Raw genomic sequence first — 26,638 nt, forward strand, 5'->3', positions numbered from 1 at the left:
TGTTGAGACTTATTTCTTGGCCTATAATATGATCTATCCTAGAGTATGTTCCATGTGCTGATGAAAAAAATGTGCACTCTGCAGCTATTGGATGGAATATTTTTGTAGATGTCTATTAGGTCCAACTAGTCTAGGATTCAACTTAACTCTGCTATTTGTTAATTTTTTATCTGGATGATCTATTTCTCAACATAGGGTGTGAAAGTCCCTAATAACAATTATATTGGAGTCTCTCCTGCTAGGTCCGTTAACATTTGCTCTATGTATTTGGGTGCTCTGATATTGGGTGCATATGTATTTGGCATTTGTCAGTTTTTCCCACTGAAATGATCCCTTATCATTATATAAGAACCTTCCTTATTTCTTTTTAGATAAGAGTTTTTTGATTTAAACTATCTGATGTAAGTATGGCTACTCCTGCTTTCTTTAGGATCCCATTTGCATGGAATATCATATTCCATCCTTTTGTTTCTAGCCCATGTATGTCCTTAGAGGAGAAGCAAATTTCTTATAAGCAACATATGATTGGGTCATGTTTTTTCATTCATTAACTGTATGTCTTTAACTGGAAAATTTAATCCATTCACATTCTAGGTAATTGCTGATAGGTAGGTTCTTACTACAGCCATTATGTAACTTGTTTTCTAGTTTTTTTATAGTCCCTTTGCTTTCTCTCTTTTGCAGTCTTCTTTTGTGGTTGATTTGCTTTAGTAGTATGTTTTGATTCCTTGTTAATTATTTTTGGCATATGTATCATAGATTTTAGTTTTGTGTTTACCATGTGGTATACAAAAACACTTTTTTAAAAAATATATTTTTAGTTGTTGGACCTTTTTTATTATTTTTTTTATGTGGTGCTGAGAATCGAACCCAGTGCCTCACACATGCTAGGCAAGCGCTCTGCCACTGAGCCACAACCCCAGTCCCACAAAAATATCTTTTGATTTTAACAAGCTATTTTGAAATTATAGCAACTTAATATGATCATAAAGAAAACAAAAGTGCAAGAGAAAATACACTCACTCCGCCAGGTACAGACAGGCACGTGTCTGTAATCCCAGTGACATGGAGACTGAGATAGGAGGATTTGAGGCCAGGCTTGGCAACTTAGTAAGACCCTGGCTCAACACACAAAAAAAAAAAAAGGGCTGGGGATGTGGGTCAGTAGGAAAGTGCTTCTGGGTTCAATCCCCAGTAGAGAAAAAAAATCTTGAAAGAAAACTCTCCGCTTGCCCTCTATTACTCCCATTTTTGAATTTTTTGATGTCTCATTTTACATATTTATGTATTGTCGTTTAATATATTTGATGTTTTAAATCTCCATACTAAAGATATGAATGATTAACATCACGGTTACAATATTATTCTGAATGTTTAATTATTCTTACCAGTGAGTTTTGTTTTCTTCTTGCTCATTATCTCTTTCGGTTTGAAGTACTTCCTTTAGTATTTCTTGTAGAATAGATCGAGTGGAGATAAATTCAACTTTTGTCTGGCAACATCTTTATTTTGTCATCATTTCTTAATAATAGCTTTGCTGGGTATACTATTCTCAGTCCATTTTTCTTCCCCTTCAGTACTGTGAGAATCTCCTCCACTCGATTTCTGCTGAGAAGTCTGCCCTCAGGTGAATTGGGGTTCCCCTATATTATTTTTGTTCCTTTTCTCTTGAAGCCTAGAGATATATCCTTCACCTTTGAGAGCTTAATTCTGTCTTGGGATAGACTTTGTTAAATTTGGTGACCTTTGATCTTTCTGTACCTGGATATTTGTGTCCTTCTCTAGGTTTGGAAGTTTTGTGCTATTTCTTTGAATAAGCTTTCTACCTTTTTTGACATTTGCAAATTCTTCTTGAGCCAATAACCTTAATATTTGCTCTTTTAACACTGTCCCCAATTTCCTGTAAGCTTTTTCAATCCTCTTCACTCTTTTTTCTCCCCTCCCCCATTGTGTACTTTCAAATAGTCTTTGAGATAATTCTCTCATTTATCCTGCTAGTCATGCCTTCTATGTTTTTTAAATTTCACTGTTTTTCAGCTCAAGAATTTGACTTTTTAAAGCCAAATTTTCTTTTAGAATATTGAAACATTTGTTTTCTTCAAAATTACTGTTTCCTTTAAGCAGCTGTCTTAAATTCTTTGAGAGTTCTCTCATACTGAGTACTGCCTGGTCAGTTTCTGGCACCTTATTCTGAGCATTAGGTGGGGTCATGATTTCCTGAAAGTTCTTGACAATTATTGGTATGTGACATCATCTGGACACTGAAGGATTAGATATTTATTCCAGTCTTCCTATTCTGGTTTTGTGTCTGTCTTTCCAGAAATTCTAAGCAGCCTGCTAATTTTCTCTGAAATTTTATTCACCTCCACTATTTCAGCACTGAATAGGTTCAGATTTTCAGGAGTCTACTGTTGGTGTATTGTCACTCTTTCAGTACTAGAGGACTATCCAAGCCTAGGTTTGTTGGTGTATCATTCAGAGAGCAGTGGGAGAGTCCCTAGAAACACTAGTCTGTGTCCACAAGCCTCTTCCTAGGGCCATAGATCTAGATGCCTCATTTATGGATCTGGGCAGAAATCACTGTAGATGAATCATCCCCAGGCTCCTCTGGCACACCTATGACCACCAATATCGCCAATCTATGTTTGAGTCTATAGCCTGCCAAGACAGCACAACATCTGGGTAGGACCAAGGTCCACACTCCTATGGGTTGCCTATTGCCTGAGGTGAACTCATAGTCCAAGACCACAGGTGATGCTAGCTGGAAAAGAAATCCAATAGACTGGGGCCACACACCTTCACTTGGTACTCGAATCATTCCAGAGGCTCCATTTGCCAGCAGGCTGCGGTTGGGGCCCATTAGGATTTTCCCAGTGTTAGTCTGGCACTAAGTTCCAGAGCAAAGTTGTTCCCCAGTGACTGCTGGGATCTTGTTCCACACTATGCCTGATGGTTGGGGTAGTACTGTTAAAGGCCATCCTTTGGTCAACCAAGCTGGCATTGAGCTAGGTCACTACCGAGTCTCATAGCTGCAAGGACCTGCATGGACTTAGGAGGCACCAGGGCTCACTCTGCAGCTAGCAGTGATGCAGACTCATGAAATTTCATCCCATTAGGGTTCGAGTCTCTATCTGGTGCCAGAGAGTTCAGAGCCCTCTCAGTAAGTACAGATCTTGCTATGGCCGCCTAAGGCTTAGAGATGCATGTTGGACACAGTCCCTTGGCCATCAAGGTTAGTACTAATGTGGGTTGCCCCTGAGCCTTGCAGCAGCAGGGGCCTGCAGTCTTGAGGTGACAGCGCGTGTGCCTGGTCTCACTGAAAGCCTGGAACTAATGTGGGCTGAAGCTCTATCCCACCAGTGCACAGGTCTTGGCGATGGTTCTTTTAATGTATTTTTCAGTGTGTGTCTATAATTTAACCTTTGCCATCTAACAGAAATCTGTAGTTGGTGGTACTTTTTTTGCTCATTTCTTTAATTGCATTAACTTTTAAAAATCATGTTTTTCTCTCACTACACTGAATTCAAAAGAGAAAACCTTACAATTTTAATCTTCAAAGTCAATATATATTTTGAAAGTATTAATGGAAAAAAAGCTATCAAAAAAAATTTACAGCTTCCTGGTAAGGAGAGCAGACTTTTGCCCTGCTGCCATGGTTTGGCGTAGCACCCAGCCAGCACACTCCTCCCTTCCCCCAGTTTGATCTACTCCATCAGAGGTTCACAAAAAGCAGAGTCGAACCTGCTGTATCAACCCTAAGGGGCACCTTTAAATGAATTTCTTTTGGGTTGTGTACCTGCTGAACTAGCATCTATGGTATTAGCCTTTTCTAGAAAATAAACTGCAAAGTCAGAGGTGAGCCTATGAATGAAGAACAATAAACTAAGAGGAGCCTGTTTGGCAAATCAACTGTTCTGGGAGGAGATTAAGAGGTTGCTCCTGAGCAGAAGCAAACATCAAACTGCCTATTTGTTTTTTGCCACTTTCTTCCACAAACTGAACCAGAAAAGTAATTATGTCTTGTGCAGAAGACTAAGCTAGGGTCCTGTCTTCCTACTCAGTTCTCTTATCTGGACTGTGTGCACTTCATTCGGTTCTAAATGCAAATACTAAATGGGATGTTTGCTCATGTAGATGTTCCCAGTAAGGCTTCTGCCTCATGGACGTTCAGAACAGAGTTGTAGGGAAAAGATCAAGACTTCAATTAACCTTATGTATAACCTATTATCTGTCCTTCCTACTCTTCTTTGAGTCAATAAAACTTAGAGACTCTACTATGTACTAGGAAAGACACGAGGTGGCCTGGCCTGAGTGGTGGCAGGGGGTCTGCAGTCAGAGGAAGACTAATGAGAGAGGTGAGAAGTAGAATTAATGAGTCTTTTTATTTTGTCATCCTGAGGACTGAACCCAGAATCTGGTGCATGCTAAGCCTGCAAATGCTCTACCACTGAGCTACACTGTACCCCTTTTGGAGACAGGATCTTGTTAAATTTCCCAGGTTGGCCTCAGACACGTCACCCTCCTGCCTCAGCCGCCCACATTTCTGGGATTACAGGTGTGTGCTGTTGATGGGTCTTCATGATGGGCGAGGTTGGGAGCAGTGCAGGTGTGTACTCCTAGGTTAAATCTGGGAATGCCGGGGGATGTCGGCGCGGCGCGGGAACACCAGCGTGGGGAGGGGGGAGGGGGGAGGGGGGAGGGGGGAGGGGGGAGGGAGGGAGGGTCCTGAGCTTCTCCTGTTTAGCAGGCTGAGGGCAGGTTTCAGGATTCCTAGAAATCAGAGCACAATTTTATATGAATTGTACCTTCTGGGAAAGACAGTCCTCGGTGTTTGACACACTGAAAATAGTTAATGATCCCATAAAGGGTCAGACAGCACTTGTCCACAGCATATAGAAACCTGGAAAATCTTAGACCTCACACATCAAACACAAGTTTTACCCAACTGTTCAAGCAAATGGTCTTTAACAGAGCTGTGTCTCAAGCATCTGACGCTTATGGCACAGTATAAGGACAAAGTAGCTTCAGTGAAGGTTAATAATGTCTTTAAAGCCGGTTTTCTTCTTTATCCTGGCTATCAAAAGCTAGACTGCTATCACAAATTGATTTCTACTATATGTTGAATGACTCTAAATCTGAAAAGATCTGCAGCAAAGCCAGTACAGGATACACATTTAGTGACAACTGTGTGATATTTGCCACAACTAATTTGGGATTTAGTATACACTCACCAGTTTTTCCTCTCAAATCAAGTTTTGGGGCAATCCTTGCAAAGCCTCATAAATCTAGGTCAAGTCAATTACTGGTCACTTCCAAGTAGAAGATAAAATCACCAAATTATTTGATGAAGTTATGTTTCTGAATCTAAAAAGTTTAGCAAAACAAAATCTGCCTCAATTCCTGAGGCAGATTCCACACAGGATGTTTGCTCAAGGTTCGGCCTTCTAAAAGGACGAGACCGTTGTGCACAAAGAGACGGTTGCGCACGAGGAGGCCGGGACGGGAAGAAACACCGAACGCCCTCCGGGGATGTTCTTTGCCTGGTCATCAGCATCCTACAGGCCACGCCATCTGATTTAACTGAGGGGCGTTTTCACACTGCATCAGGACAGCGTTCAGAACCAGCAGCTCTGCCCAGGTGCCACTTATTCTGGTGAGAAACGGACAGCTCGGGCTTGGGCTGCTGCTTCTGGTCCAGTGGGATGACGCTAAGGGAAAGCTTTAGAATTTGGGAGCCCCCTGGAAATAATCTGCTCCAGACAGAATGGGGGAGGTGACAGAGTGCTGCATGACAGCTCCAAGCTGCGGCTGAGTTTGGCACGTGGCATGTGGAAGAGCGGCAAAGGGAATCTTAGAATCTGGATGAGGCTTAGGGGATCTGACAGGTTGCTATGAACAAAAGAAAGAAGTTTCTGAATGTTCTGGCAGGAAAATTGACTCCAACACAAACACATGTTTAAGTTTATGGAATATAATTATTTATCAGAGCAAAAGACTGCAAAGGCCTTCTTTGGAAATGAAGAGGTCATAACAAAATGAGACAAATGGTTTTAGTCAAAAAGTGTCAAGTCTGCTTTCCAGCTTAACTGATTTTGTATTTTACTCAACTATTTTGAGTTGCAATATTCAAGTGAAATTTTCATTTATATAGAACCAACACAACAAAATACTAATTACAAAGAAACACCTAGACATTTTGGACAAATTTTGACTTCATAAATATTTAAATCAAACAAAATGACATTACGACCTCCAAAGAGTAAGCTAGTCATCACTCCTCAATCCCAGCAACTCCCCATCAGATTCTGTAACCAAAGCCAAGAGCAGACAGTGTCATGGATTTGGTTTTCCACATGGGAGCATTTGTGGCACTAAGAAATAATCAAGCAACATTGTTTACTATGCTCATTTTTCCATAAACTAAAAATATTTAGCAGAAAAGTAAAAGTTTACAACCCAGTAGGAAGCTTTTTAAAAGTAATTCCTGAAAACTATGCTTATAACCAAGAAAATTTAGCTCTGAATAATTCTCTGCTCATTTTTGATATATGGCCAAATGTCAACTTCACAAGAAAAGCGGCGTGAGTCAATCGTAATACTGAATGTTACGGGAGCCTCCACTGAGCAGCTAACGTTTCCTGCACATGGTTAAAATACCACTTAAAGGATTCTGGTTCCAGATGATCAATGACACCAAAAACTTCCCAGGCCAACTGATGACTAAATGAGATAAGTGGCACCCATTAGAAATGGGGCTGAATTCAAAGTACAGTTAGTTGACAGAGCCATGCACTTGGGTTGATATCTTGGAAAAGAAGGATGTCATCAGTGGCACTGTATAAGTATACCTTAGAAAAGCCTTGTTATACCATGTGAAGGTTAATAGGAAACTTAAGAAAGACTTCTCTGTAAGACGCTGGTTTCCTGTTCCTTATGATGCCTCCTTTTCAGATTCTTTGCTGCAGAGCTGGCCTACTGTTATTTCAATTATCCATCTTCATGAAAATGAGATTTTTCTGTATATCAGTCTCCTCTATCCCACCAACACTTTGAGTCTTTAATTCAGCCATCAAAACCACCATTGTTTTGGACTGATTTACTAAATGCACGTTTTCTGGCACAAATCGTTCAGAGCACGCTCCCCTGTGGACAGGGCTCTGAGCTGGGTCAGCAGAGGGGAACTGGAGCTGAGCCAGGCAGGTGGGTTCTCCAGGCTTCACCTTTCCTCACAGGGTCCTCCCCACAGTTCCAGCCTCGGCAGACACGGGCTGACTGCAGGCAGCGGCCTCTCATTGCTCCCAGCCTTAGAGGGCAGCTGGCATCTCGCACGGGTTGGGCCCAGAGGGAAGAGGTTGGCGGCTGCTGCAGGAGCCTGTCTGTTGAAATCCCACGGGCCCTTTTGGGTGGAAGAGGGAGCGCTGGCTACTAGCCGCTGCAGTTGAGACCAAGTCGCTGTTAAAGCCAGGCCCTCTTCTGTCCAGGAGCCCTGAACCTGGAGTTTCCTTAGTTCCCAGCCCGTTCCCTCCCTCACACTTGGGTGCCCAATTCAGACATTTCAGGGGGACGGACCTCCATTAGCGCTAAGGGCTCCTTAACACCACCAACGTCCCAAGCATGGGTGCTGGCCTATCTTTTGACAATAAAAGGTAATTTAACTATAAACCACAGAGCATCTACATATCTTCTGTGCATTTCTTATTGTCATTCCTGCCCATAAGCAGGAATATACTATTTTTCAGTGATTAACTCTGATGTTTTGGGCTATTTAACTACCAAACAAAACCCACATTTTGGGGGACAAGGTCAGACAAGTCCTAGTCAGAGTCAAGCAGTCAAAAAGTACAAGCCTTTCTAAGGTCCATTCTTCACGCTAATTCAAGATAGATGTCAAATATTAAGTACTAAATAGGCTTCTTTCAAAGTATGTCGGCATTCAGCTTCAGAGGGCTTCTGTCTAAGTACTTCTCTCCCCAGCCTTTTGTAGAAGAGTGGGACTCTGAAAAGGCCTGAGCACATCAGCTATTTTAGTCTCTACTAACTTGCAAGATATAAAATGAGTCCCCATCAGGTTATAAAACCAATTGTGAAACTTACAAAAGAGCTACCCAACTTTGGCAGAGTTCTTCCTGGTCATTGGGTGCAATTACAGAGAGGGTGACAATTTAACCTACTACCATGTAGTCAATCAACCCTTCCACTTAGGACACACCTTCTTCCAAACCCAGTAACTACTCATCTAGAGAAATGAAGTATATTACTTGGACTTGATTTCTTTAAAGGAAGACCCTAAGAAACATCATCATTATTATTTTATTTTGAGATAGGGTCTCAGTAAGTTGCTGAGAGTCTTGCTAGACTGCCAAGTCTGGCCTCAAACTTGAGATCCTCCTGCCTCAATCTCCTAAGTAGCTGAGATAGAAACATTTAAAAATGAAGTTGTCTTTGGAAAAAAATATGGATAATTATCTAAACTTATATGATAAACAGAGCTTTGGCAGCTCAATTAGTCAAGTATCATATAAGACATTTAGCTCCTTACTGACCCTCCACATATACCTCTCTGCAGTAAAGATATCGGATGCAAAGTTCACAAAGCCCAAATGGGAACCTATTCTATGTGTTGCATTAACTGTGAGTAATGTGTCTAGGGTTTGTTTTTTTTTTTTTCAGTTAGTATATCATCATTCTTATATTGGCATAAAAGATGAATCTGGATTTTTAAATTTGATCACATTAAACATGTTTAAGACTTTTTTATTTTTTTGGTACTGGGGATTGAACTCAGGGGGTGCTTAACCACTGAGTCACATCCTCAGTCCTTTTGTAAAAATATTTTTTAGTTGTCGATGGACCTTTATTTATTTATATGTGGTGCTGAGCCTCGAACCCAGTGCCTCACACATGCTAGGCAAGCGCTCTTTCTGAACCACAACCCCAGCCCATTCTTTTTAATTTTGAGACATGGCCTAAGTTGCTGAGGCTGACCTTGAACTTGCGATCCTTCTGCCTCAGCCTCCCCAGGCATGTGCCACCTCATCAGCTTCTCTAAAGACTTTGGGTTTAACTTTATTTCGTGATTATCTAAGGGAGGTTCAGACTGACTTCCATCCCAACCTTTTCCTTCCTTAGTGGATATTTTACTGATTAAGTAGTTAAGAAGGAAACAGAAGAAACTCCTTGTACAAAGAGGGGAACTAGCAGACCAGGTATCACATATAGCACACCAGCAGCTTACGTCGCTTTCTCTGACTTCTGAGAAATGATTCTATATTGGCAATTGATTACATGGATAAAACAATATTTTTAGAATTTGGGGATAAGCCTAGTACTTTAGTACAAAGAAATGAATGCCACCTTTTCAACACTTTCCACATGGTCATTTCACACAGTGCTACATGAATGCCAAACACCACTGCATCAAACCACGCCACGTTGATGCTTCTGGAAAATGCAGTAACCACAGAAGGCTCAGCTATATTCCAGAAATTTACCCATCCTGAAAATGGCTTAATTTTTTTAAAATGTAAAAATAATTTTATGATCAAAGCCTCAGAGTGTGAATTTTCTTACTGATCCCAGTATTAAGAAGAAATAATGATGGTCTGTGATATATAATATTTCAAATTTGATAGAAAGCAGCAGCCCTAAAACTCCGACATCCTTCTTCTGGAGACAGGGAAGTGAGAATATATTTACCTTGCTAAATATGGATCACAAAACACTCTCAATTTTCATCCATCAGTCATGATATGTAAAAGAAAAACATTTATAGAAACACAAAGAACAAAAACTCCTTTAAACTACATTAAAAACAAAGGTAAACAAAAACATATAGAATAAAATCATTAGTACAAATAAAAATAATGTTAAATATCAATACTTACACACCAACATGGACAGTCGGCATGACAAAGCTATCAGAGTCCCTTAGGACGAGCGAAGTGCCCCATGCGCCCCTTCCCGCTCAGGCCTCCATCCTTTTCACACTGGGGTACCAGTGCAGGAAGCTCCTGGATGTGGCCAGCCGCGCAGCAGCTCCCAAGGCAGCAGTGGCTGTACTTCGAGGGATGTAGAGCTTCTGAGAAATCTTGTGCTCAGGAGACAAAATCAACGACAGCTGGTCCAAGGCTCCTTGACTCTTATCCTTGAACACTGCGATAGCATGGCTACTAGAAAGATCCTCCTTCTTTAGGCTCCCTGGAGAGCTCTCCACTAAAAAAAGAGAACACAAGTCTTTTCACCGCCCTCTCTCCCCCACTCCAGTTCTTTACCACCAGGTGCTACAAACCATCTTCTGTTAGGTGATGACAGTTACACAAGGCCGCTTGGGGAGGCTGAGATTCAGGAATCAGCCGCCAGGTGGAAAGGAAATAACAGGGTGGGGAATTGTGCCTTGGAATCAAATCGTCAGGAGGAGGAGAGGGAGAAATGCACTTATGAACCAGGAAGGGAAGGCTGCTTTCCAAGAATTTCATGGAAGTGGACTCAGATCCCAGAGAAGAGGCCATAAGCTCTCTTCCATCCTTCCAGCTCTGAGCACCATGGTGCGCCCCAGCCATTCTCTGCTGCCAGAGTCTGTGCCAGTGGGAAAGCAAAATGGTTGCTAAGAAGCACCAAAGCCAGTCGTCGGCCATGGAATGACTGACGTAGGCATCAGTTTTAAGTAAGAAATAACCCTCTGAGGAGTTCCAATGCCCCAGAGTTCCCGGTAGCTAAGGAAGGGCTGCGAGCATTCTCAGATGGGGACAGACCAGTGCTGCCCAAGTAACTGGTCCGGACTGTTGACCTCCAGCCACTGCGAGTGAAGGAGCATTTGTTGGCATCTAAGCCAACATGCTGCCTCCTTCAGGGAAGTCCTGCTTAAAAAAAGTTCAGGTGAGCTAACAGTGCTCATCGATGCAGTGTAGATTCTGGCACAAGGCCTTTACCGTGTCGTCTACAAACACTGCCGACTGGCACTTAGTTACTTGGGTTAGGTAAAGATTTCTAAAGAGGATGCACAAAGCTCAGATTATCATGAAAAAAAATCACTAAATCAGACAATCAAAATGTAAGCCTTGCTCTTCCAAAGACACTATTAAGAACATGACACTTAAAGACAAAACACAAACTGTAAGAAATAGATACGTGAGAGAGTCACAGGTCTGACAATGGATGTGTGTCTAGAATGAAGAGCTTTTACAAGTAGACAAGATACACCAATTTTAAAAATGAACAGATACTTGAACAGCCTCTTAAGAAGATATATGAATGGCAAATCAGGTGAAAAGTGGCAAGTAGGAAAAAGGAAATTAAAATCACCATAATATGCCTGTAGATAGGGAAATCAAAGAATGAAAATACCATCTGTTAGTGAGGATGTGGAACAATTAGAACTTTTAAACCTTCAATGGTGGGAATGCAAACAGTGCAGCCACTTTAGAAAGCATTTTGGCAATTTAAAAAGTTCAACATGCAGTTACCATATATCCTAGCAAACCCACTTCTATGTAAACACTGGATGGAAATTAACTAAAAACGAGAGTGAGCAGAGCTCAGGTGTGGCTCAATGGCAGAGCACTTGCCTAGCATACATGAGCCTCTGGGTTCGATCCCCAGTATTGAAAAATAATGGCAACGAACAAAGTCATAAAAACTACATATGTGTAGCACCAGAAAGGGAAAGTGACTTGAGGCTAGCAAGTCAGTGGAGAGACTGACCGCAAAAAGGGGAATGAGGAGGAAACGTTTCAAGTTAACAGAAATGTTCTATAAATTCAAAGAACCATACCCTTAAAAACTGGCAAAAAATTCCCTCCAAAAATCATCAGGAAAAAAAAAGAGTAGCACAGATAAAGGGAAGAACTGAGACAAATCCTACAGTTGGTAATGTCCAAGGTATGTACGTTCTGAAAGAGGTAAAAGAAGACTTTTATCAACGTGGCCAAATGTCATCTGTCAGTGGCGAGCGGGCAGGAGCACATGGGCACCTACCAGAGCCAGAGTGCTCTTCTGGGGCATCAGCTGCTGCAGTTGCTGAGCTGGCCGCTGCTGTGGGCAGCTGAATTTGCTTTGGTGGAGTCTGGAGACTGTTAGGTTCAAAGTGGCTCCCTTCTGCTGACTGCTGTGACTGGAAAAGGGAGATGTAGAACTCCTCCAATTTGGGCAGTGCGGAAGAATCCGAAGAACCCTTTAAGTTTGGTTGCTGCAAAATGAGAGACATGGGGCAAAGGCATGAAAAGTGACTGTTAGCATAACAAGAATTAAGCCTTTTCTGTTTCCTTATATACAAAATATAAATATTTAATAAGTAAAATGCCTCACTTTCAAGAACCTAAATATTCTCTTGAAACAGCAAGCCCTTCCTTAACGTGATGAGTATCAACTTAAGAAACCTTTATTAAACACATTATGAGCAGACATGGGACTGAGTGACACACACAGCTGGGGAGGAGGGGCAGGATGTGAGAAATGACATCGCAGCACCACTCATGTCAGGTACTGTGGTGGGTTGTCTGCACATTTTTTTTTTTTTTTTTTTTTCATTTAAACATCAAGAATCACCATTGTGGGTAGGTGTCAGGTCCTCTTTCACTTACCCTAATGCTTTCCATATGTTGATTAAGTTATTTGATGTCCACCAGTCTCTGCAGATGGGGAAACTGAAGCCCCCAAAGGTAACTTGTGCTCAGAACAGTGACAGGCAAATACTAAGTGCTTAGGAAATGCCAGTAATATCTTTGTTACTAACTTGCAAAGGTCACAGAGATAATAAATAGTAGAAGCCAAGTTCTAAACATACATAATTGACTACAGAGATGGAGCTCCTAACTGCCAGGAAGTTCATATCTTCGTATGGACCAGCAATGGGAAATTTAAGTGTACTAATTGAAAAGGCTCAGACTGCAATTATTTGAATGCGAGTGGGTTTATCCTCGACTCCAAGCTATAAAAAATATGTAGCAAGACTTTCAGTTCTAGTCATGGTGCAGACTAATCACTGCTCAGGTACTATAAAGGTTGGACAAAATTAGATTTTAAAATATTTGAAAGTCCTTGGGAACATACAAGTCAGCAGGACTTCAGAACATGAATTGGGTCCCCTATTCCCCTAGCATTTTTACTGAAGGCATTTTCTATATCCAGTACAGGGAATAAGGTCCAAGCATAAACTGGCAGCCATACTGGCTAAGGAAATAGAGATTAGGGTTTGAGGCTGACAGTACAGGCAGGCCTCAAGGGATCACAGAAGAGCCTAATAATCTGCTTACAAATCTCCCTAAAGTATCAGTCAAGTCCTAAATTGCACATGCAAAGTATGAGATTCTGAGAAACCCAACAGGAAATGACAGCCAGGAGTTTAAACAAGATCAGCGGATACTTCAGTGTCCTGTGGTGGGGTCAGAGCCCCTCCCAGGTGGGGGACAAACAACCAACCGGCCATTCAGGCCTGCTCAAAGGATGATGCTTTAGACTAAGAGACACAAAGGATTAAGGAACAAGAACAAACATGGAACAGGGCATTCTAACAAAGCCCAAACCAAGAACCAATGTGTATGTTAAGGTGATTTGTCAGTATCTGCAGCCAAATTGACAACAACAATCCTCTTTGGAGGAAAATAACTTAACCCAGAGCTTTATAATTTTTTTTTTCCATAATAGCCAACATTTGATTTTAAAAAAATCATGAGATGTACTTCCTTCTTCCCTCTACCCATTACTAAAAACAGGATTAAATAGAGGGGGAAAAGAGAGAGTAAGAACATATCCAAAAGGGATTCAGATATTCAAAGTATCCAAAAGGGACTGTATTATACCATGATTAACATGGCAAAGAGGAAATGATAGCCCAAGCAGATCAACATATGAAAAATTTAAACAAAATGTATAACCAAATGGCATTCTAGAACTGAAAAATGATGTCTGAAATCCATCAGACTGAAGCACTGCCAATCAAAACCAAACCATACCAAACGAGATAATAGTGATCCATAGAAGATTCAGTCAGAAGTTCTAGCATCTTACAGCTAAATTCCATCAGGAAAGGAGACAGACAATAAGCAGCAGAAATAGCTATTAAGATAAATGGGCCCCAAATTTCCAAAACAGATGAATAAGCAACTCTCTGATTCAATAAGCCCACAGTGAACCAAAGGGGGATAAATCTAAAGGGCTTATTTATTTATACATCTAGACATATCATCAAAGAACTGAGATGCAAGGAGAAACATCTTAAGTCAGATTAAAAAAAAAAAAAAAAGACATGATCTTCAAAGGTGTAATGATAACTGACATTTCAACAGAAGCCAGAACACAATGAAATGATCACTTCAAATAGTCGAAAGAAAAAAGTGCCAAGCTAAAATTTCATGTTTAGGGGAAAAGTTCAACAAAAAGGAAGATTAAATAAAGAAAAATGAACAAATGAAACCTTCTGAGAGGATCTGCTGTTAGCAGACTCACACCACCAGCAGGAATCGGGAGTACCACAAGGGCACACACGAATGAATCCCGACTGCTTAAATCGCGTGCTGCCGCACACCAGAGCAGCACAGAGCGCTGGTCAAAAACAAGTACTTATTTTTCCTCTACACAGAAAAAAGTGATTATTAAGACTCCCTCAGAGATTCCAGATGAAAATTAGCACACACAGGCAAACCCCATAATTACATAGGTAACTGCCATAAATCTCTTGATCACCCTCTGGAAGACCCCAAATAAACTTACTTTTCACTGGATTTCAATTTCCTGTCACAAGCCCTACTACTTTCACCCCCATTCAGGAGCTGGGCTTCCTCCTTCCTTCTCGGGTTTAACCCTGGTACCCCACGGCCTGTGCAGCTGCCCTGTCTAGGCTGGCTGTTAATGCTCTTCAAAATTTGCTTCTTGGTCCACATGGAGCTCCCTGGCAGAAGGGCCATTAGGACAAATGTTTCTTTGAAATTCTTGGTCGGTCACTTATACCATGTCCCTGAGCCCTAACAACATTACACTCACTCCTGAAGCCCCCTCTAGACAAGTGGGAGTGCATGATTCTCCCAAATGCCACTAGGAACCCACAAGAAATTTGAGGGAGCTTCAGGTTGCTCTCATACTATGCAACTGACTCCAGTGTACACCTGGCCCCTCACACCCCTGTCAAAATTGCTGCTCTTGCACCTGTTCCACAGAGGAAGCAGAGTGCCCGGATCCTCAGCTCAGATCCCCCTGCGCCCAACTTCACAGGAAATCTAGTAGGGGGTGGGACACAGGGTAAGAAATAAGCCTTTTACTGTGTCTGTGTGTGTGCTGCTGGGGATTGAAACCAGGGCCTCACACATGCTAGGCAAGTGCTCTACCACTGAGCTATACCCCCAGCTGTTTTTTGTGTTTTTAAATTTTTATTTATTGGCAGTACTGCGGATTAAACCCAGGGATGCTCTACCACTGGGATATCTTCCCAGCCCTTTTTATTTTTTATTTTGAGATAGAATCTTGCTAAATTGCCCAGGCTAGTCTTTTTGTGATCCTCCTGCCTAAGCTTCCTGAGTAGCTTGGGGTTACAAGTGTGTATCACTGCACCTGAGAGGTTTTTTTATTAACTTCTTCCCCAACACACTTCCTTCTGCCTTTGAGAGAATATGTCTGAAAAAAAGAAGACAAACCTGCTTTCTGCCCCTGCATTCCTGGAGTAAATAACTTGCATCACTCAGATGACTTGGAGATCACCTCTTGGGGCTGGGTACAGCTCAGGCGCAGAGCTCTTGCCCAGCAGCATGAGGCCCTGAGGTTGATCCCCAACACCACCTAGCGATAGATGCCCTTTGGGTTAATTGCCAGAAGGGGAAGAACTGACAACTTTATCAGGCCAGGACGAAAACAGTCCATAGTGAAAATATATATAAATATATCTGAAAGTGACCTTCAGATTCTTTGCTATCAAGAATTACAGATATTAAATAAAACTGTCCATCACAACCATGGTGACTTAAAAACATCTTAGGTGGTTAGTCTCTTTGCTTACATGGAACAACGAACTGATCTCAATGAACGAGGAGTTTCTGAAACCTACTGCAAGGGAGCTGCCTCTTTCCCCAGCTTGCTATCTTGCCTAGTATGAAACCTTCTGGACCACTTGTGATCTCTTGGAAGAACTTCTGGGGAAGAAGTTTCTACAAACACTCCAAATCCACCCACTCAGTCCTTCTCATGAAGGAGTGGCTTGTCATTTCGGTGAGTTGATAGGAATCTGACAACCACTCGTCTGTACTTTCTTGCTGGGCAGAATTCATGTGTTAAACGTCGTTCTCCAGAGATGCCCCAGCTCTCACTGCTTACTCAGGTCAACAAGGACAGGGTGAGTCTCTGCTTCCTCTCTCCTAGGCAGTAAGTGGAATGAAGCTGCTCTGCCTACAGCTGGGTGAGTTTAACTCTGACAGAAAGAGTAGCCTGAGGTCTAAACTATTTTTCCAGATCCAAATTTGCTATGAACGAAGCTAGCTAGTCTTTTAATTCTCCCATAGACTGACTATGTCTGTTTTCATAAAACAATGTAAAAGGGAGAAAAAGGAGAACAGATATGCATACGACATCCAACCCCAAAGAGTTACTGAGAACAGTAAACACAGACAAAATCATATGCTGCTTTAGAAGTGTTTGAAAAGTACAGAGACCTCTGACATTCAAACGGATACAGCCACCAGGCACCATGGCACATGCCTGTAATCCCAGTGGCTCAGGAGGCTGAGGCAGGAGGATGGCAAGTTCAAAGCCAGCCTCAACAACTTAGCGAGGCCCTAAGCAACTCAGTGAGACCCTGTCTCTAAATAAAATACAAAACAGGGCTGGAGATGTGGCTCAGTGGTTGAGTAGTGCCCGAGTTCAACCCTCAGTACCAAATTAAAAAAAAAAAAAAAAAAGGACACTGGCAAAGGCTCCTGGGCCACCATGCCCGTCTCTGAATTCCAGCTCTGCACTCACTAAGCTGTATGACTTTAAATGAATCACCTAATTTCTCTGTGCCTCAGTTTTGTCATCTATAAAACAGATAATAGTATTTGCCTCAAAAGCTTTTTGTGAAAATTGAGAACATATACAAAGGCCTTGGAACTGTGTCTGTGTTATTATTCTAGAAAGACATTCAGCTGCTAAGTGGTGGAACTGGAGTTTCCCAGCTTGAACTTTCGATGTGTAAGATGCTATTACAATCTCACATTTGTGTTCTAACAAGCCAAGCAGAAACAAAAATCCTAAGCTGTCTGCCAATGTAATACTCCAAAGTTTGTGTAAGCTTATGGTTTCCTCCCTAAAGACGAAGTTTCTCATATTCTCATCTTACAGCCCTAATTCATCATTGCTGTAAGGATACAAAGACAGGGTGTTTGCTGGGAATAGACCTTCGCTGCAGGTGTAGGGGCAGAAATGGGAAAACCTCATCTTAACTACAGGCTCCCCTGTATTGAACAGATTTTTTTGGTTTTTTTGGGTGTGCACAGCCGGGGATTGAACCCAAGGTCTTGCATGTGCTAAACCACACACTCCCTACCACTAGTTAAACCTCCAGCTCCCCCTGCCTTTTTTTAAAGGGAGCTTTCTAGTTTCTGGATTTTTATTTCAGCTAAGAGATAATGTTTGTTTTCCCATTTCTTGATACTGGAAACAGTCTTCATTTTGCATCTCTTGCATTTTAAGAAGTAAGTCTTCAGAGAGATCTTTTCTTCCAAATTATCCTTTTTTCATTCTGTATTTTATTCCAACATTTGATCTCCCCAGTATGCCCAAGACCAAGTTAAGCCTTATTTTGTGGCTGGAGATGGAATTGCTCATAAGAAACATGAATTCCTGACAGGCATAGTGGCATACACTCCTGTGAGCTCAGCAATTTAGGAGGCTGAGGCAGGAGGATCACAAATTCAAAGCCAGTCTGAGCAATTTATGAAGACTCTGTCTCAAAATGAAAAACAATAGCAAAAACAAAAACACAACACGGGCTGGGGATGTGGCTCAGTGGTTGAGCGCCCCTGGGTTCAATCCCTGGTATGATGGGCATGAATCCAGGGCTCTTTTTTTTTTTTTTTTTTGCTTATAGTCTAACATTATACTTAGCATTATAAACAACCAACAATAGTTTTTCTATATATCAGATTAAAAATATTACTGTATCTATCTTAACACTGAAATATAATCATATATAGACATGAATCTGGAAATGGTGCTGAGCAGTTAATGCTACAACACAGATCCATATATACAAGTTCAATGTGAACCTACAAGGGCCTGAAACAAAAAACACAAGTCTCCCCAACATTCCTCAAGGTAGTTGGAATTCCCCAGCAGCAACTGAAATCACATTGAATTCAATCTCACCAGAGGCCAGAACTTCAATCTAAGATTACAAGGGATACCATGTAACCTTTGACGTGTGTCCCAATGAAACCTATGAAAAAGGCTAATAACTTGACTTAAAAGTTAAAAAACCGTTCTATCTCCAAAGTGAAACATGGCAAGTACTCTGCTGTCTTAAAATAGGGATAGAAAAAAGGGCATAGAAAGCTTTCTTAAAAGGAAATAAGTATTAGGAATAAAGTTCATCATGACACAGTAATGAATTAATTAACCTTTGACAATACTCTTCATGGAAGCTATAATAGTAACCAAAACTACATGAGAAAAAGTTTGATAACTCATGCTTCCCAATTTCAAAACTAAGAAGCTAATGTAATCAAGACAATTTGTTACTGGTATAGCAATAGACACACAACAGATTTGAGAGCACATAAATAAATTAAAACATTGATGGTCAATTGAATTTTTTCTAAAAATATTTTTAGTTGTAGGTGGACACAGTACTTTATTTTATTTATTCATTTTTATATGGTGCTGAGGATTGAACCCAGTGCCTCATACATGCTAGGCAAGTGCTCTACCACTGAGCTACAACCCCAGCTCTCAACTGAGTTTCCATATGGGTGCTAAGATAATACCTGGGGAAAGAATCATCTTTTGAATATATAGTTCTAGGACAAATGAATATCCACATGCAAAAAGTGATCAAGGGCTTAAAAGCCAAAACTATAAAACTCTCAGAAGAAAGAACAGGTAAAAATCTTTACAACCTTGGATTGTAAATGGCTTATAGATATGATACCCAAAATTCAAGAAACCAAAGAAAAAAATTGGAATTCATGAAAAACTAATAATGCTGCAAAGGACACCATAAGAAAGTGAAAGACAACTAACAGTAAACAATTCTAAAAACCACTGTCTCATAAGTGATCTGTAATAAAGTATTATCATCATTAAAACTTAAAGGGTAAAGGATCTAAAGAGAGATTTTGCCAAATATAAACAAATGGCTCTCACAAGCATGTGAAAAGATGCTCAACATCATTAGCCATCAGGGATACGCAGTGAAATATGTGGTATATCTATTAGTATGACTGTAATTAAAAAAAAAAAAAAACAGAATAATACTGAAGATGTGGAGAAGCTGGAACCCTCATACACTGTTGGTGGGAAACATAAAATGGTTCAGTTGCTTTGGAAAACTGTGTGGCATTATCACATGGTCCAGCAACTCCACTCCTAGTTATATAGCTAAAAACCTAAAACACATGTCCACACACAAACTTGTACTTCAGTGTTCTTAGCTGCATCATTTGTAATGACCCAAAATGTAAAATCAGCCCCAAATTCCATCAACTGATGGATGGATAAACAAAATGTACTATGTCATATAATGAAATATTATTCAACCATAGAAACAGATGAAATACTTACTCATACTACAACATGGATGGACCTTCAAGACAATTATGCCAATTGAAAGAGACAGTCACAAAACACCATATTTGCATGACATTTACAGGAAATGTCCTGGACAAGCAAATAAGTAGTGATAGAAAAGAGTAGTAGTTGTTTAAGGCTCTGGGAAGATGCAGAGGGGTTTAATTGCTAATAGATTATGGAGGTTTTGGGGGTGATGAAAATATTCTAAAAGAGACTGTCATGAAGATTGTACAACTCTGTACACTAAGCATATTAAATCGTACACCTTAGTTAATTATGATGGTGTACTAATTGTATTTCAATAAAGTTGCTTTTCATTTGTTCTTTTTAAAAAGAACAAATTCCACATGACAGTAGAATGTATTTTGACATACCATGCATACATGGAGTATAACTTCCCAATTTTGTGGCTGTATGAGATATGGAGTTTCACTGGTCATATACTCACATAAGAAATAGGAAGTTATGTCTGATTCATTCTACTGTCTTATTCTCATCCACTCGTTATTCCCCTTTGTCTAATTCAGTGAACTTCTATTCTTCCCTCCCCATTTATTTCGAGTTATCATCCACCTATCAGAAAGAACATCTGGCCTTTGGTTTTTTGGGATTGACTTATTTCACTTAGCATGATAGTATCTGGTTCCATCCATTTACCAACAAATGCCATAATTTAATTCTTCTTTATGGCCAAGTAATATTTCATTGTATATATGTGCCACATTTTCTTTAGCCATCGGTTGACGGGTACCTAGATTGGTTCCTTAGCTTTCCTATTGTCAATTGAGTTGCTATAAACATTGATGTAGCCGTGTCACTGTATTATGATGATTTTACATCCCTTGGGTATATGCCAAGGAGTGGGACAAATGGTAGTTCCAAGTTTTCTGAGATATCCATACTGCTTTCCACAGTGGTACAGTCCCACCAGTAATGTATGAGTGTACCTTGTTCCCCACATCCTTGCCAATGTTTATTGTTACTTGTATTCTTGATAACTGCCATTATGACTGGAGATGGAATCTCAGTGTAGTGCTAATTTGCATTTCTCTGATAGGGATGTTGAACATTTTTTCATGTATTTTTTGACCATTCGTATTTCTTCTTCTGTGGAGTGCCAGTTCAGTTCCTCTGTCCATTTATTGATTGGGTTATTTGTTTTTTGGTGTTTTTTCAGTTCTTTGTATATCCTGGAGATTAATGCTCTGAGGTACACGTGGCCAAGATTTTCTCCCATTCTGTAGGCTCTCTCCTTTCTTTTGCTGTGAAGAAGCCTTTTAGTTTGACACCATCCCATTTACTGATTCTTGATTCTACTTCTTGCATTTTAGGAGTCTTGTTGAGGAACTCGGTTCCTAAGCTGACAAGACAGAGATTTGTGCCTACTTTTTCTTCTAGTAAGCATGCCTAGAGTTCCTTGATCCACTTTGAGTTGAGTTTTGTGCAGGGTGAGAGATTCAATTTCATTCTGCTACATATGGATTTCCAGTTTTCCCAGCACCATTTGTTGAAGAGGCTATCTTTTCTCTAATGTATGTTTATGTCTCCTTTGTCTAGTATGAGATAACTGTATTTATGTGGGGATGTCTCTGTGTCTTCCATTCTGTTCCATTGGTCTTCATGCCTGTTTTGGTGCCAATACAATGCCATTTGTTACTATAACTCTATAGTATAATTTAAGGTCTGGTATTGTGATGCCTTCTGCTTCATTTTTCTTGCTAAGCAATGCTTTGGTTATTTTGGGCCTCTTATTCTTCCAAATGGCTTTCATGACTAAAAACTGTTATTTTTTAAAAAGCAATATCAAAAAATATAAAAGCCTATGTTATGCTAAAACTAAATCCATTCCCTTAAGTAACCTAAATTTCGGGAACAGAATTTTTTATTATTTTTAGTTGTAGGAGGACACGATATCTTTATTTTTATGTGGTGCTGAGGATTGAACCCAGTGCCTCACATGTGCTAGGTAAGCGTTCCACCACTGACCACAACCCCAACCCCAGGAACAGACTGTTTTCTGCAATGTAGAATGACTGTCATTGCTGTCAGACAGAAGGACTGTATTCTGTACAACATATATCACTCAGAAGATTCATCTTCCCCAAATCTGACTTTTAACAAGAAACCAAGTACCAAATTTCATGATTTACACAAATTGTCCTGCTGTTTTCAGGACACTCATAATACGTGTGAGAAACATGAAACAAATGGATTTTATGTCAGGGTTACTGCTTTCTGCCATTGCAACATGAAAGAAGAAATTGGCTTACACTATAAAAGAGCTTAAAATTCATGGCTAAGTTATAGGATATGCTTATTTTTCTCTATGCCTAACACAGGTTAATCAGCCTTTTAATTTTAGGCTTGGGATTTTACTCTAAAGAGATGAATAATATTATTGAAATTTATTTTAAAATAAGTCTAAATTTTATGCCTGTGTATTCTATCAACCGCTCATTAAGCACTATTTTACTTTCTAAGGATGAAAGTACTTACTCATGCAAAATGCCACAGTAAAATTGGACACATCTTTTTAAATCTTTTTTTATGTTATCTGAGAATTTAATGATGGAAAACATTTTTCGTCCAGTTCTATGCTGATGTCTAGAGTGTAGTTTATTCTTTATTATTTCAGTGTTTTCTTTTGCAGAGCTGAGGACTGAACTCAGGGCCTCACACCTGCTGGGCACGTGTGCTACCACTGACCTGCATTCTCTGCATCAGACATTTACCTTTTGAATCTTGGTTGTACCAGTACTTTTCTCTTGAGTATCCAACTCTTCTTGTTTTTTAATTTCTACTTTCAGTCCATTCACAAGGCCTGAAGGCTGCCAGGAATCATCCCATATATCTTTGGGTGTAGGAAAACACCAATCCTAGAAGATAAAGGAAAAACAACAATAAACTGAATAGTAACACATGATCAAAAAAGAGGATAACATGGGCATTGGAAGAAACATGAGAGGTCTGGATTAACTTTCTGTATCACTGTGACTCTCCTCCTTTTGTACAAACCCTGTTTGTACTGTTTAACATCATTTTCATGGCTACATGATTTTACATGATCACCTAGTACTTAAAAAGCATAACACTAAGGACCAACTTAACTGCATCTTCTTTCTCACAAATATTTCTTCTTTCTTAGAGGTAGTGAAAAACACATTTCGAATATATAGTTAGGTACAATATGAGCAAATACCCTGACTGAGAAAACCCCAAGGTTATAGTACAAGACTAATGCAACAAAAATAAATTTCAGAACAGTTTCTTGACTTTGTTTATAAATCCTAAAGCTTTGATTGGGTGACCAATGATAAAACAGATAGGAAGATATACACAATAAGCCTGGGGCTTATTTCCCTTTGCTGGATCCTCTGCCCACTTATGTACCAATACCATTAGTTTTAGAAAATCATGTATTTCTACGAATTAGGACCTAACAAATTCTTTTAAATTCCTGAATATGCAGCTTTTTTAAGGCTTGGCCATCTAAATTTAAGTTTCCTCTTTTCAGTAGTGATTTGCTTTCTGTTATCCCAAGGGTCTAACCTTCTGTGGCATTTCTTCACATGGAGGACATTGCTTCTTTCCACTGAGGCTTGAGGTAAATAAGTGGGAGACAGAATCACCTCCTTTTCCTATTTTAGCCTGCAGTGGTAGCCAGTTCTCATCCCAGATATCATCACCTATGGTCACTGACTCCAGGCATGGCATTCCAGTGGGGATCTCATCCTAGAATGTATCAGAGGACAAATAAAAACTATATTTTATATTTCCTTATGAGTATATTTTAAAATTTAGTTTTATAATGTTTCCTGACTCCAAGTAAAGATGGCAGTTTAAATACACTATTTATTGCTATTTATTATTCTTTTCTTCCTGAAATGCCACCAAAACAAAAACAGAGAGATTAAAAATATAAACTCCATGGTCAAAGAGAATAAAAGAGGAGGAAAAACCACCTACATTCTGGATATAGGAAAGCAGACAATTGTCAACTAATGAAGGAATCCCAATAAAGCAGACTCCTGAGGTTATAGTAAGAAAAACTGAGAAGCAACCCAAATTTATACAATACCCTAAAAGTTCAGGAAATGCACTATAAGGTTTTTTAAAAGAGGGGTAAAATGGGAATGAAAACAAGAACACCAGTTAAAAATCAGTGTGAGCAGTAGTGAGACCTTCAAACCTCTGCCTTTTGCAAGGACTCAGGCAACTATACCTCTTCTACCTGCTGGAAGACCAGAGGGTCTTCCAGAGGGCCGAGAAAGACTTTCGGAGGGTAAAACTGGGAGCAAAACGAGCACAATAAGAAAGAGAAATTAGATGGTTTTTATATTGAATATTGATATTGCTGGCCCTCTTTTCAATATAACAGGATAGAGATAAAAGGAAAAGGTGTGTGAACTTGAGGACAGATCCATAAACATTATCAAACCTGAATAGAGAAAAAAATATTGGGAAAAAAGCCCAAAATATTTTTTTTAAAGCCTCAGAAACTAATAGACAATATCAAAATATTTAACTTTGTGTAATTAAAGTTCTAAAAAGAAGAGTACAATGGCAAAAAATAATTTGAATAAGTATGGTTAAAAATTTCCAAAGACATAAACCTACAAGTTTAGTAAATCCCAAATACTATAAACCCAAGGAAATTCATGCCTAGACAAGTTATAATTGACCTGCTGAAAACTAAAGGCAGACACTACCTTGAATGTAGCAGAGAAAAATGAAATATTACATATAAAGAACTATATCATTGCTGTGATTTTGTATCAGAAACTATGAATTCCTGAAGGAGGTGGAAATAAGAAGCTTAAAGTGTTTGGAGAAAAAAAAAAAAAAGCAATCGCAAACAAGGCCTCTATCTGGCAAAAACACCTCTCATATTTTTAATGTTCTTTAGCATATAAATATATGCTCAAAAAAGAAAACAAAGATTTATTGTCAGCAGACCTACACTAAAAAGAATTCCAATTCTTTGGACAGAAAGGAGATGATATCAGAAGGAAACCTGGAACACTGAAAAAGGAAGAATAAAAGAAATGAAATGGATAAATATAATAGACTCTTCTCCTCTTTAATTTTTAAAATATAGTTGAATATGGAAAGCAAGAAACATAAATTACGAAATTTCAAAGTATGCAAGGAAGCAGAAAGAAGTAAAAGACATATGATGGTAAGATACCAATATGCTGTTCAGTGGTAACTGATTAAGTCCACTTTAAAAAGAGGTCAGGATTTATACTGTAATTCCTAAACCAACCACTGAAAAAAATCAAAACCCTACACAAACAGGTACAATAAAACAGATAAAATACCAAAAAAGTTCAGAAAAATAAGAATAGAGGGGAATTTCCTCAATTTGTAAAGAACATCTACACAAAACTCACAGCTAACATCTTTGGTATTTTCCAAGACAAGGAGTGAAAATCTGTCTCTCACCATTCTTATCCCACTACCAGTAGTGCTAGAAGCTCTACCCAGTGCAAGAAGGCAAGGAACAGAAATGAAAGTCACACAGATCAGCAATGAAAAAATAAAACTAACTTTATCTGTAGATGGCATGACTAAGAAAACCCCAAATAATCTACCAAAACAAAACAAAAAACCCCTCCTAAGTGATGAAGGCTGCAGTACACAAGACTGGCACAAAACAATCAACTTCATTTCTATACACGTAGAAACTGGAAGTAAAAACACCGCATTTACAATCACACCAAATAACATTATATCTACGCTTAACAAAACATATACAGAACCTACATACTGAAAACTACAAAATGCAGAGATAAGAAATCAAAGACTTAAAATAATGGAGAGATATACAACTTTCATATGTTAGAAGAGTCAATATAATAAAGATGTTAATTTTCTTCAAAATTAATCAAATACTGTTATGAAATATCTATGGAAAACCCAGCAAGGCATTTGTATGCAAAAACTTCCTCTGAAATATATATGTAAAGGCACAAATTCTACAAGAGCTAACACATGGAGCGTGGTACTGAGATAAAAGCAGACAAATGGACAAATGAAGTAGAGCAAAAATTCCAGAAATAAATCCATGCATTATAGTCAACTGATTTTCCACAAAGATACCCAGACACACAATGGGGAAAGTATAGTGTTTCAACAGATGGTACTGAGAAAACTGGATATCTATACACAGAAGAATGAACTTAAACCCTTAACTCACATCACATATGAATATCAACTCAAAGTGAATTAAAGACTTAAATGTAAGACCTAAAACTGTAAAACTATTACAAGAAAACAAAGGGGAAAAGTCCCATGACACTGGTCTGCACAATGATTTTTTTTTTGGATATGACTCCAAAAGTACAGGTAAAAAAAGCAAAAATAGACAAATGAGATTACATCAAACAAAAAATTTCTGCAAAGCAAACAAACAGAATGAAAGACAGCCTATGGAAAGCGAGAATATATTTGTGGATGATACATCTAATACGAGGTTAATTTTGCAAATATATAAGAAATGTAAACAGTTCAATAGTGAGAAAACAACCTGATTTTTAAAAATGAGTAGAGGACCTAAACAGATATTTCTCAAGAGAAGATATACAAAAGTCCAACAGGCATATGAAAAAATGTTCACCATTAATTATCAGAGAAATGCAAATTTAAACTACAAAGAAATTATCATCTCAATACCAGTTAGAATTACTAAATGACTTACTAAACAGACAAAAGTATTAGTGAGGATGTGGAAAAAAGCCCTTACACCCTACTGATGAGAACAAAAATTAATACAGACATCATGTAAAACAGTATGGCGGTTCCTCAAAAAATTAAAAACAAAACTACTATATGATTCAGGAGCCTGGCTAATGGGTATAAATCCAAAGGAAATGAAACCAGTATCTTGAAA

General features: G+C 39.3%; 1 protein-coding gene across 2 annotated transcripts in view; it reads right to left on the minus strand.

Annotated features, from left to right (window-relative positions):
* Nucleotides 1–4,699: 4,699 nt before the first annotated feature.
* TDRD5 (tudor domain containing 5) overlaps nucleotides 4,700–26,638 on the minus strand; it is a gene marked incomplete at its 5' end in the record, with an annotated part of 68,514 nt that continues 46,575 nt past the window's right edge. Inside the window, 5 exons of one of the 2 annotated variants that reach the window (XM_079105923.1) lie at nucleotides 4,700–4,770; nucleotides 9,885–10,212; nucleotides 11,974–12,184; nucleotides 22,479–22,622; nucleotides 23,296–23,478. In XM_079105923.1, coding sequence (XP_078962049.1) covers nucleotides 9,965–10,212; nucleotides 11,974–12,184; nucleotides 22,479–22,622; nucleotides 23,296–23,478 — 786 coding nt within the window. In that variant the 3' untranslated portion in view covers nucleotides 4,700–4,770; nucleotides 9,885–9,964. Of the gene's footprint in view, nucleotides 4,771–8,990; nucleotides 10,213–11,973; nucleotides 12,185–22,478; nucleotides 22,623–23,295; nucleotides 23,479–26,638 lie in introns of those variants that run through there. The other variant, XM_079105922.1, reaches the window with a different exon arrangement.

Source organism: Sciurus vulgaris, assembly GCF_902686455.1.
Source record: "Sciurus vulgaris genome assembly, chromosome: 12".
NCBI lineage: Eukaryota > Metazoa > Chordata > Mammalia > Rodentia > Sciuridae > Sciurus > Sciurus vulgaris.